Raw genomic sequence first — 13,512 nt, 5'->3', positions numbered from 1 at the left:
ATGCCTACTGCACCTCTAAACATTTCATTAAATCCAATTATACAGCAAACACTCCCAAAATAAACTTAGATTGTATTGCGGTTTCACTTAACAGTATATAAAATGCTGTGTTGTGACAGGTATCAACTATCCATTAGATACTGAATCAATTTTTCTTAAGCACTGCTAACTGCTTGCTTTTCTTGAAGCTAGATCATTCCGAAAGTTTCCTGTTAGAGTCCCTGGAAACTTTAGGTAGCCTTGTTCTATTAGAATTAAAAACCATTGCAACATAAATGGATGATCATTCTTATGATCTAGAAGTTACTGAACTCATGGCTTAAGCTTCTGGGAATGTGAACAAGCAAATAACCTAGTTCAGTCCAGTCAACTAACTTACCAGTGTCGTCATCAAAATCAGACAGGACTGACTCAATTCCGTCCTCACTGCTCGCCGACTGCTCCTGAAGTCTTCGGGGCAAGCTGGCGAGTCGCCCGCTAAGGAATATTGGCTTCAAGGGCATTTTGTAGATTTTGGCCAGTAACTAAATAACAAAATACCAAATTGCAATTATATATTGGAAAAAGCTGCACTCTGGGTGTTAAAGGATAACTTTATATACCAGAAATATTCATGTTAGGGAAAACCAGAAAAGCACTCAACGTATGAAAGTTCTAAGGTTGGTTGTGATTTGGATTCATGGTAGCTCAGAAGAGGCATCTGTCCCACAGAGGAGGTGAAACAGCATTCAGTGAAAATGAAAAGGTAGAGAAAAAGACTCTAGGGATATTTTTTCAGCATCTCAATTGCCAGTGAATTTTATAGACTTTTGTAAACCTTCCCAGGGAACCACAAAACATGTCAAGAATTCTGCCTATGGGGGAGTGTTCTGTGGGGATCACTGAGGAGAGCTAGTCGGCAGGCAAATGGGATACCAGACTCTGATTTCCCCTTCCCTTGACACCAAGGCACTGAGGCCAGTGGTAAGCAGGGGATTGGAGGGTTGCGTGGGCAGGTGGGAGAGATGAAGGCATCGGAAGCAGAGCGGACAGCCAGCCCTGGGTTCCCCATTCCCCTCTCACTGCGGGAGCCTGTTGCCCTCTCACTGCGGGATCCTCATTACTGGGCCAAACCCCCATAGATCCTCATGAACTAGAATTGTGCCTGCTGGGCCTGAAACCAGAAAAACAGCTGTGAGTGAGACAGACAAAATTCCTGTCGGGGCGGGGGGGTCCTTACAATGATAAATACAATTTTGAACATAAAGGCTATAGAAACAGGTGATACTGGAGAGACCGGGGCATGTGGGAACGTTGGCAGGAGTTGGCAGTTGGCTCTGGTCCCTCTGAGGAGGTGATGTCCCTGACGAGATCAAGAGAAGGAGCATCCTACACAGATCCAGGGAGGGGGAATTCCAGGCGGTAAGGCGCCGTGTACCTGAGGGGCAAACAGTCTGTGTGGTTGGGGCACAGAGCGAGAAGGACGGATCTGAGAGTGAAAAGGCAGCTGTGGTCTGTCATGAGTGGGGCCTGGTGGACCCGGCTGGCTGTCCTTTCTAAAGCCCGGGGGCTTCACGCTGTCACTGCTATCACCAGGGTAGAGGTTCCACAGACCAGGAGAGGCCTGGAGACACGACCTGCCATAAAAATGGGACTACAACTACTGAGAGAGCAGAGAGGGTGTCACGGAAGCCTGGGGGCCATCCTCTGGTCCACCGGCATCTGACACGTACTGAATTTAGCACAATGAAGGTCGCTGTTCTGAGAAGTGCTGTTTCATGTGATTTCTTAGTTAGATTTTGACTGACTCCATCCCTCTTTTGTTTTTGTCTCCCTCCCCTGGCTGCACCCCCACCATCCACATTCTGGTTCTATCATGAGGACTTCCCATGATCTCATGACACCTTTCTTACAGCCTGACGCAAATACAGAGATTATGATAGTTCCTGCATGTGAGTGACAAATGAGAAGTTTCAGAGATTTCAATTCAGTTGGTGTATTTCCAATTAGTTTCTTTCCTTCCTGGAAGGGGTGAGGAGAAAGATTTCTACTAGAGCTGCGTGCAAGCACCCCCGTACCTGAGAGCAGCGCCTGAGGTAATCCAGGGCAGGCAGGCACAGGTCTGGGGACGTCACTCCCGGTCCTGGGACACAGTCTCCTATTTCCTTACAGTCCACCTCCCCTAGAGGACAGACAACGTTACTCGGGGGTTCCCCCTTCAACAGAAAACCTAATTTAGTCACACAGACTTTGTTCATTAAAAGTCTACAAAAATAGAAGAAAAAATTACCCCAAACTCTGCAACTCCTCAGTTTTCTCCTCTGCATGTGCACATGTTAAATATAGTTGGGATCATAGCGTGCATCTTAGTTTGTTGGGATTATTCCATTTTGTAACTCTGCTTTTCACTAAACCACGAACACTTTTTCTGGGTTCTACCATAATCGCCAGAGTGGCTGGATGGTGTTGTTTTGTACCTGGACGCTCTATAACTCACTTCTCTCCTGTTGTGGGTATGACTTTGAAGCTTGATGATTAAAGACAATCCTGGCAACAAGCCACGTGTTGGGCTGGAATGAAGTATGAGGCCTCCTTCCGTTTGGAAAAGAACCCGTGTGCGGCCAGAGCTTAGCACTAAGTAGTGATGATCAACAAAGTCGCTGGGATGATCCGAACGTCTGGGGCTTGGGGACAGACACTACCGAGTTGAGCTGGAATGGCTTCTGTTTTGTTCGTGGTATATATCTAGAGACTTCGCAGATTCGCAGAGGGCATCTGGATTTTCTACAGGTAAATACTAGTCGAGGATTATCATTCTTCTCATGTAATGAATCTATTCCCATACTTTTAATAAAATCATTCCATGGTACTGTGTTTTTAATTGTCTACAATCATAGCAACTAGCACCCTCCCCTGTGGGTAAACAGACCTAATTACTAGGCATTAGTTAAAATTCAGACAAAGAGGCATGTTTCTCCTTAAAAATGAAAAGATAAACATCTGTATTTTAGATCAAGGAGTGGGTTAGACGGTAAATATTTCAGGCTTTGCAGGTCCTCTTGTTTTTGTATGACTACTCAAATCTACTGTTGTAGCATAAAAATAGCTACAGACAAATGACCATGGCTGTGTTCCAATAAACTTTATTTATAAAAACTATTGATGGGTTGGATCTGGGCTGCAGGCCATTGTTTGCCAACCTCTGGTTTGGATGAACACACTTCACAATATAAAAACACAGAACGGGTCAAATTCATGTTGAATAAGCAAAGTGGGAATTAAAAATACGTTCATTTCTTAGCCTGTTGATCAGTGAGTGTCCCAAAGTTTTTTTTGTTTTTTGTGTAACATATCAAAGTCTATGCAAACGGCGCCCCCTGGAGTCCTGGGCGATCCACAGCCAGCATGGCTGCCCGGGAGGCTTCTGAGTTCCCACAGACTCTATGCCCCATACAAATAACTCCACCTTATAACTGACAGAAAAAAAAAAAAAAAACCCTTCTTTGCGCATACTGATAGTTCTGCATCTTCATTTGCTGCCCCTAACTCCCCTCTTAAGAGAAAATCTCAAATTTGTAACATGCTGTTGGGCATTTCCCCCTGAATGGAGTTTCACAGGAATTCAACGTGTCCACATGTCCAAAGATAGAATTCATTACTTTCTCCTCTCCTCCACGCCTACCCCGCTCTCCTTTTGAATATCCTAATTCTGGGTAGCACCAGCCATCCTCAGTTCCTCCTCCCCAAGCCCCCATTCAAGCAGTGACAAGCCAGCAGATCCCACCTCTATCATGAGCCAGAGCCAATCACATCCTGTCTACACCCTGCCGGCCTGCAGCTTCTCGCCCCCACCTACGGGGACACGTGCTGCCAGAGTTTAGTTTCTAACACTGCATGTGATGGTACTACCCTTTACTTAATACCCTTCCCCACACATTCCGGATTCCTTGATGTGGCACACAGAGCCCTTCACAACTGCCCCCTTCCTTTCTTTCCAACTCGTCACCCACCATCCCTCTTATGTGGGTACCTCCAATGTACTATGTTTCTAGAAAAATAAATATATGGCTTACTCCACCAAGTGCAAATGTCACTTACTCTTTGAAGCTTGCACCTAGCCCCCTGCTACCAAACATCTATCTCAGCTGCGTGTTTATTTCAGCTTAAATGACTTTTTTCCCCCTACTAGCCTCCATGAAGATATTCATCTTACTGAATTGTAACTATCGATTTACATGTGTTTTCTAGAAGAGGCAGTGAGCCTCCCACAGGTAGGAATCTCTCACACGTTTTATTCATCTTTATATCTTCATATTGATGTGCCCACATAGCAGGCACTCAACTGTTCACTAACAGTCGTTATTATGACTCTTCAATGAAATATAAAACTGTGACATAATAGCAAACATATATACTGGCCTCTGCTCCCAGTTCACGGCACGTAGTTCCTAAAACCCTTGTAATTTCCCAAGTGATAAGAGTACTAGAAGCATCTTTTGCTCTAATATGTGGTCTCTGACCCCAATTCCTGACACAGAGCTCCTATATCCTTGAAATTCCCCGGATGGTAGGAATCTCTATTGTTCTAACTGAGGCAACACCCGGTGGGCTCCTGGATGTGGACTGGCCACCAGAAAGACCAAGCCATGATCAGAACCTTCCCTTTCTAACTCCTGAACAGAGTTAAAGATCTATCAGGCCTACCTGATGAAGCCCCCAGGGTATGGGGCTCAGAGGTCTTCTGGGTTGGTGAACACATCTACATGCTGGGCGGGTGGCACAGCTGAACTCCATCAGGACAAACGCCCCTGTGTTTGGGACTCTTGTGGATCTTGCCCTGTGTATCTCTTTGTCTGGCTGTTCATCTGTATCCTTTATTATATCTTTCATGATTTAATAAACTGGTAAACGAGTTCTCCTGAGTTCTGTGAGTTATTCTAAAAAAATAACCAAATCCTAGGGGCAGGGCTTATGGGGACCATGACTTGCAGCCAAGTCAGAGTTGTCGTTAACCTGGGGACCTACGTGTGTGTGGCGTGTGAAGTGGAGGGCAGTTCTGTGGGACTGAGCCCCTGATCTGTGGACTGTGAGCCAGCTCTGGGTAGTGTCAGAGTTGAATTGAACTGTAGGACAGCCAGCTGGTGTCGCAGAATATTGCTTGGTGGGAGAACCGCCCTCTTCCCCCACCATTATGAGTGTGGTAGTCACAGAACAAAGGAGACACACAGAGTGAGTCTTCCCCAGACAAAAACTGAATTTTCTACTACCTAACATCAAGATTCATACTTTAAGTTCTTCTTATAATCAAGATTATTTGGCTTCTATTTAACATATAGCAGAATTGAAAAAAAAATAAAATCTTATGCTGTATTTCAAAAGACATCTTCCTCCGAAGTCCGATGAAGAAGCGAGTGGCTGCCACGGTTAGCCTTCTGCTCAGTCCTCCACCTCCCAGGGTGTGCGCAGTAACAGACTAAGGCACAGATGATAAATAATAGACAACAACAACAATGGTCTACGGATCAGACTTGTTGCCTTCAGGCTCTATCCTGAAACTTGCAATTTGTTCCTGTTCCCTAGAAGAAGGGAGCGTGAGTGAAGTCACGTAGTTTCTTTGTGTCCAGTTTTCTTTGGCAAACAAATGTCGATTATTTAGCAAAAATTGAAAAAGAATATTATGAACTTTATATTGTCCTTATTTAAATTGTTCTTAGCCTCCGGGTCTAAGAGCACTCACTCCATGGTGAAGTTCTCAAACCTTTAAGATGGAAGGTACTTCTAAAATTGCTGGCTTAGCTGACTGCCTTCCCTTCCATTTCATCCCAGATAAGCTTGTGCTGTGTAAAAATCTACACAGGTCATGTCGTACGTATAGTGGAACCCTCCTTTGTTAAAGTATTGCTAAATAAAGCAGAAAATCAGCTTAGCAGACTCTGACACACAGAAAGTCTCAAAGAAGGGGGCTTTCACACTCCAAAGAAATTTTATGATTAATAAGACCCAGGGGAAGGCATTCTTAATTTTTTTTTTTTTTAGGAGGATCTGGGAACTCAAGCTCAGGCCTCTAATTATGTGACATCCAGGACTGTTTTCCTGCATAAGGGCAGTACTACTAAATATAGTACTGAATATTTTAAGATCCAAAAAGACGCTGGAGTAAAATAACATATAGACTGAAAACACGCTACAAGAGTATTCCGTGAACACGATGAAAAATAGCAACCCTGGCCCGAATCCAAGCTGCTCTGACAGTCAGCTTTCTGCTGCTGAGTACACAACACACCACCATCTGTGCACAGCCCAGGCTGCTTGCTCGCTCCAGACAGGCAGTGGCCTGGCTCCAGGGCTCTCCACCACAGTCCTCCAGGAAAGGGCCCCCAGCTGTCACGAGGCATGGAAAGAAGACCGCACTTACCCAGTCCTTTGACAAACTTCATAAGGCACATGATGTAACTCGTGGCTGCATTCGCGAAGACCTGGATGTTGTCGGTGTTGAGAAAAGCTTCAAATACATCAAACACTGGGGCTTGGCCTTTTCCTGGGGGAAGACGGTCGTAGAATTGTAAGAACACCAGGTCTCTACCCTTCAGGTTGTCCATATTCTCAGCACCTTCCATGAGGCCTTGGGAAAGACCTACTGGAGGAAATCCCTGGCCTTCTGAGGGTACACATGGAGTGGCTCCAGAACTGTCTTTCTCAGCTTTGCCTGCAGGGAGAGCTGCAGGAAGCCTACAAATACGAGATGAGGGCAAAGCCAGCTGCAGGGCTGAGGCAGTGTGTGGCTCTACAAGGTGGTGAAACATGCAGGCCTCTGGGATTCTCCTGCACACATAATTAAAGGGAAGGGAAGGTTTAGAAAAGCCCTGATGGCATATTCTAATTGGCTCATAACTGCAGAAAAGAGTTCACCGGCTCGGGATTGCTATCCTTAGAAGGCCTGCTTTACAAGATTAGCCCTTGATAGGCATCTGGGGACTTGGCTCTCAGAATATTCCCAGGCAACAGTTAACTGATGAGGGTGGTTCATGGTGCCTAGACTGTGCAAACAACATGGCTTATTCCAAATATTGCTTTCCTTTGGGGAGTCTCAGATTTTGGTAGGTGCTAGGTAGAGGGCCACATAGGTGGCCAGCTCTTAGCTGGGTCTCTTCTAATGGGCTTTGCTGGGAAGAAACATCATACTCATGTTGCTGCATTTTCACTGCTGGGGAAGAGTGTGCTCTATGGGACCCTCCTGCGGAGCTGAGAGCACCTGGAAGCCTGCACAGGGACTTCCCCAGATTCTCTGTTTTTGGCCCTGATCATGTGGCCTGTCCTTAGTATGCTGCCATGATAAATCTTAGCTGTGAGGCATGTAATAAATCTGAGCCAGGCAATAAGACTCAAGCAAAGCTATATGCCAAGTCCCGTGAGCCCCTCCGGTTGGTCTCTGAATGTATCAGCAGTCTGGGGACCACTCACTGACAGGATACCCATGGTTGCTGGGCATGCTTTATGGGTCCCAATCTCCATAACTGGGATTCTACTACATTATGAGGCTTCCCTGCTGCTTCCTAGTAAAGTGAATAATGGTTTTCTTTTTGGCTTTAGGAATGAACTCAACACAGATATATATAACTGAAACAATAGAATTGTTAGCCTTTCGTCTAATCTGTCCAGAAGAGCAGGGCCTGATTAATGCTCAGGGTTCTTGGCCTGCTGGCACAACTCAGAATGTGTATCCCTGCTCTACCAGACTGTTTCCCCCGAAAAAGCATGGCTGAATGGCCGTCTTCCCTATTGTTCAGTTTCTTTAGATAGTGTGAACGCTGGCATCAAGAACTAACGCTTTATAGCAAGAATCATTTACATAATCTTCCCTGTCACCACCCTTATTTAACATAGTACTGGAAATGCTGCCCAGAGCAACTAGGCAGGAAAAAAATAAAATGCATCCAAAATCAGAAAGGAAGAAGTAAAATAGCCTGTTTGTAGATTACATGGTATATTGTATTTAGAAGATCCTAAAGATTCCACCCAAAACTTTCTAACTAATAAATGTGTTCAGTAATGTTTCAGTATCCAAGACAAAGACCCGGTCTTACCCATGGAGTAATCACCAACCAGATACTCCTTCACCTCTGACTTGTTCCCACTGTGCACCGTTTCCAGGGCACTGAACAAGGGCCTCCATCCCGACTGGATTTGGGTAGAACATACTTCAACTAGCTCGCCGATGGATGTGACAACCTGGTGGAGGCAAAGGAGGTGGCACTTAAAACTTTCTCCTTAAGAGCAGCAAGAAAATTTCTGGAAAGGAGGATACGTTTCTCCACTCCCTGTTTCTGGGTTAATTTCAGTGAAAAAGAAAAAAACCAGAATTCAGTCAAACTCACTCAAAAATCTTGTACATTAGCAGCCACATTGCATTAATCTGCATTTTGCTAATGACTTACACTGTTGAACAACTGTTCATAGGCCTATTAGCCCTTGGTAAATGGTTTGCTGTGTTTTTTTAAATTGGGCTTTTGTTTTCTCATTATTGTCTCTTTATTAATTAGAGTTCTTTATGTATTCTAGATTCAGGTCTTTCCTGGGAAGCCTGGATGGCTCAGTCATTTGAGCGCCTGACTTTGGCTCAGGTCATGAGACTGTGTTTGGGAGTTTGAGCCCGAGCCCTGAGCCTCGTGTTGGTCTCTATGCTGACAGATCAGAGCCTGGAACCTGCTTCAAATCTGGTATCTCCCTTCTCTCTGCCAACCCCCCCCACACCCCTCATGCTCTGTCTCTCTCTTTCTCAAAAATAAATACATATTTAAAAAAGACTATTTATAGATTCAGGTCTTTCCTGAGATATACATAGGATTTACATATTTTTAAAAATAGCTTTGGCATTGACTTTTTATTTTTTAATGGTGTCTTTTGAAGAACAAGTTCTTAATTTTGATGAAAGCTAATTTATCAGTTTCTCTTTATGGATCATGTTGGTGTCATTTCTTTAATTTTTAAAAAATGTTTGTATTTTTGAGAGGCAGGGGGGAGGAGGACTAAAGAAAGAGGGAGAGGGGGAGAGAGAGAGAGAGAGAGAGAGAGAGAGAGAGAGAGAGAGAGAGAGAGAGAATCCTAAGCAGGCTCCACACTGTTATTGCAAAGCCTAATGCGGGGCTTGAAATCACAGAACGTGAGATCATGACCTAAGCCTAAGTTGGATGCTCAACCAGGTGCCTTCATGTTGGTGTCATTTCTAAAAAATTTTTGCCTAACTCAAGGTTCCAAAGACTGTTTCTAGTAATATTCACCATATTAGTGTCCATTTCACCTGTCATCAATACAGCCACCCCAACTCTTTCATGGTTGCTATTTGCGTGGCATGTCATTTTCAATACTCTTACCTTCAATCTATTTGTGCCTTTGAATCTAAAATCTGTCTCTTGCAGACTGCACATTATAATATCTTATTGCTCTGTCCAGTCTTATAATCTCTGCCTTCTGATACTTTTAGTCAATTCACATTTTCTAACATCTTTGAGACATAAATCACATACCATAAGATTGACCCATTATACTGTACAGTTTATCATATTCACAGAGTTGTACAACCATCAGTAATCTAATTTTAGAACATTCTCATTACTGTGTCCACCAAAGCCAAAACATGTGGGCCGTCATCCCCTCCACCCAACCCTGCCCTCCACCTCAGGCAATCCTTAACCTACTTTTTATCTCTATTGATTTATTATTGATGGACATTTTACATAAATCATATAAAATGTGGTCTTCTATAACTGGCCTTTTTCGTTTAGTGTAACGTTTCCAAGGTTCATCCATGTTGTAGCACAAATCAGAACTAATTTTTTTATTGCCAAATAATATTTTATTGCATGGAAATGGCATATTTATCTATTTATCAGCAGATGGAATTTAGGTTGTTTCCAACTCTCTGGCTATTAGGTATAACATTACTATGCATGTTTATGTCTAGATTTATACATATATTTTAATTTTTCTTGGTTATGTACCTTTCGAAAAACTGCCAGACTGTTTCCCATGGCGGTGCATTTAACCTTTCTGTCAGGAGCATATGAAGATTCTGACTTCTCCACATTCTCCTCAAAAGTTAGTATCTTTTATATTGAAGTCATTCTGGTGGGTTTGAAGTGATCTCTCATTGTGTTTTTGATTTGCATTTCCTTAATGGCTAATGGCACTGAGCTATTACTAAACGGTCTCATTCCCGTCTGCCATTTTATTGTTTGTTTTCTGCACATAAGTGGTTCTTGTTCCTCTGTTCCTCCTTTGCTGCCTTCTTTTGTGTTAAGCATGTTTTTAGTCTATCATTTTAATTCCTTTACCCATTTTTAATTTATTATTTGTGTTATTCTCTTGGCTGTTGCCCTAGGGATAATATACATCTATAATTTATCACAATATTCTTTAAGTTAATACCGATTTAATTCTGGCAAAATATAGCAAGTTTGCTTCTAAATAGTTTCATTTTCTTCCCCTTCATTCTGTTATGGTTATTTATATCTTGATATTTAATAAATCCAAAAATACAGTGTTGGAGTTGGTGCTCTTAACATTTTTAAAACCAAAAGAGAAAAAAATACAATCTTTTTATATTTACTCACATAAAATACCATTTCTTTTTGTGAAATTGATTTACTATTTTGTATTATCTCCTTTTAGTCTGAAGAAATTCCCTTAGTATTTGTTTTAAATTAAAAAAAATTTTTTTAAAGTTTATTCTTTTTTGAGAGACAGAGACAGAGCATGAGTGGGGGAGGAGCAGAGAGAGAGGGAGACACTGAATCAGAAGCAGGCTCCTGATGGCACAGAGCCTGATGCAGGGCTTGAACTCACAAACTGCAAGATCATGACCTGAGCTGAAGTCAGATGCCCAATTGACTGAGCCACCCCAGTGCCCCCCCCTTAGTATTATTTTTAATGTTTTATTTATTTTTTGAAAGAGAAAGAGTACAATCAGTGAAGGGGCAGAGAGAGAGAGGGGGACAGGATCCAAAGTGGGCTCTGTGTTGACAGCAGTACGCCTGATGCAGGGCTTAACCTCATGAATCATGAGATCATAACCTAAGCTGAAGTTGGACGTTCAACGGACTGAGCCACCTTTAGTATTTCTTACAGAATAGATGTATTGGCAAGAAATTCTCTCAAGTTTTGTTTATCAGAGAATGCTTTTACATCAGCTTCAGCTTTAAAGGGTAATTATTCTATTCACTGACCTTTTTTTTTTTTCTTTTAGCACTTTCAATATGTCATTGCATTATCTTCTGGCCTTCATTCTCTCTGGAAAAGCAGCAATTAATCCAATTGTGGTAATCCTATTTTTCTCTTGCTGCTCTCAAGGTTTTGTCTTGAAGCAGTTGACTATAATGTATCTACTGTGTTGATGCTAATTGGGGTTCCACTATTTTTCTAAATATATTTTCTCACCCTTTGTGTTTCTCATCTTTCTTTGAACTCCCATTACACGTAAGCTTGGTATTTTCCCACAGGTCTTTAAGGTTTTATTTCTGGTCAAACAATCCTCTCCAATCTTTAGAATGGATAATTTCTACTAATCAACCTTCAAAGTTCACGGATTCTTCCGCCATCTCAAATCTTGCTAGTAAGACTATTTAGTAGATTCTTCATTACAGTTAGTGCTTTTATCAGCTCCAGAATTTGCGTTTTCTCATAGTTTCCATTTCTTTAGTCTACTTTTGAGTTATTGTCATATTTTCCTTTAATTCTTTGAACATATCTATAATAGCTGTTCTAAAGACTGTCCCTCACCTCCAACATCTGGGCTCATTCTAAGTCACTTTCTAATTTTGCCTCCTCTCTCAATGTGTCACTCTTTCTCGTCTCTGCATGTTTCTTTTTTTTTCTTTTCTGTGTAGTTGACATTTTATATAACAGAGTGTAGCAATGCTAAATTCTGATTAATTTTTCTTAGTTTTTTTTTTTTAAATAAAGGGTCAAACTTATATTGTGCAATTGGTCTCTTCCCATGTGTGAACAGCCAATGTCTCTGGCTCAGTTTGTTTGTATGTCTTAGCCTTCCTATCTAGAATTCATCCCTGTGTCTGCACAGGTTCGTGATTAGCTGATGATGTGGGAAAAAGTTGCGCTCAGAGAACTTGAGCCTTTAAGTCTCCTATCCTCTTCAACCAACCCAAGTATGTAGGTTGGGGAAAACAGTCCAATGTTGGCCAGTTCTCAAGTTTCCCTAGTTTTTTACTTTCTGATGGGATTTGTATGGCATAGCTTGAATATACCCATATTTTAGTCAGCCAGAGATGTGTGAAGAACTTATCTAGTTTTTCTATTAAGTTTCTGGTTTCCAGAGAAACCATTCCTTATATTTTTTATTTTTTAACTTTATTTATTTTTGAGAGACCGAGAGAGACAGAGCATCAAGAGGGGGAGGGGGAGAGAGAGAGGGAGACATAGAATCTGCAGCAGGTTCCACGCTCTAAGCTGTCACAGGGCTTGAACTCATGAACCGCTAGATCATGACCTGAGCTGAAGCTTGATGCCCACCCTACTGAGCCACCCAAGCACCCCTGAGATGACTTTTCATTTCTTACCAGTTCACTGCTCACTGCAACTGTGAGCTAACAAAGTTGTGGGGTTCTCCTGTTCACCTCCTAATGAACTCACCACTTTTAGTTGCCACACCAATGGTCTTTCTTCATCTTCTTTAACCCAAATCCATCTTTCATAGGAGAAAACCTGCTAATTTTCCAAGTTAGCTCCACATTGGTCAAACCACTATTCTTGCCAATATCTTGAGAGCAAGAGTGATGGATACAGTCTTTGCCAAGAGGTCAGAGACTTCCGCTGTTCACAACCAAAGTTCTAGCAAGAAGTATTTCTAAGCATAAATGCTACTCAATTTGTTGTCTGTCCTTGGTCAATCTCCAGAAAGCGGAGATTGTTGCTTTTGGCAATTTTGTCCTGTTTTATACTTGACTTTTGTGAGGAAGATCCATTAACTTTTTCATGCCATCATGTCTTAAATCTTTCTGAACGTATTTAAGTGTAGTTATTTTAAAGTCTGTCTCCAATAACTCTGAGGTGTGGATCCCTGGCTGAGTGAGTGTGTGTGTGTGTGTGTGTGTGTGTGTGTGTGTGTGTGTGCGCGCGTGTGCGTGCGTACCTATCTTTATTGTTCATTTTTCTTTGTGTTTTCAATGACATGTTATTTCCTAAGGAGCCTAATTATTTTTGATTGAATGTAGACACTGCACATGCGAATCAAGAAGTAGTCTCAGTCCTTGGGATGACACCGTGTTCTGGAAGAGAGACGCTCCGCACTGCGGCAGGCACCAGAGCTCTCCGTCAGGCATCTCGGATTAGGGACTGAGATTATTTCCTGCCACACCAGGCGGTTCACGGTTCACTCTTCTTCCTAACACATCCCTTTCTCTTCATGATTCTGCCCGAGAGGTCAGTGCCTCATTAAAGACTCCAGTTTTGTTTAGTTTCTCAATCTTTTAGCTTTCTCTTCTGAAATTAGTGGATTCCGTTTCAGGAAACGAAGCACCA

The 13,512-nt window shown here is 42.5% G+C and overlaps 1 protein-coding gene across 1 annotated transcript in view; it reads right to left on the bottom strand.

Annotated features, from left to right (window-relative positions):
* The window catches only part of ARFGEF3 (ARFGEF family member 3), a 177,319-nt gene that overhangs the window by 22,574 nt on the left and 141,233 nt on the right, over positions 1–13,512 (bottom strand). The window contains exons 24-27 of the mRNA XM_029943237.1: positions 8,064–8,208; positions 6,395–6,517; positions 2,058–2,161; positions 380–524 (exon numbers count right to left, since the gene is read on the bottom strand). Coding sequence (XP_029799097.1) covers positions 380–524; positions 2,058–2,161; positions 6,395–6,517; positions 8,064–8,208 — 517 coding nt within the window. The remainder of the gene's footprint in view (positions 1–379; positions 525–2,057; positions 2,162–6,394; positions 6,518–8,063; positions 8,209–13,512) is intronic.

Source organism: Suricata suricatta, chromosome 7, assembly GCF_006229205.1.
Source record: "Suricata suricatta isolate VVHF042 chromosome 7, meerkat_22Aug2017_6uvM2_HiC, whole genome shotgun sequence".
Lineage (NCBI taxonomy): Eukaryota > Metazoa > Chordata > Mammalia > Carnivora > Herpestidae > Suricata > Suricata suricatta.
Note: the sequence above shows the minus strand (reverse complement) of the source record. Positions and strands in the feature narration are given on the sequence as shown.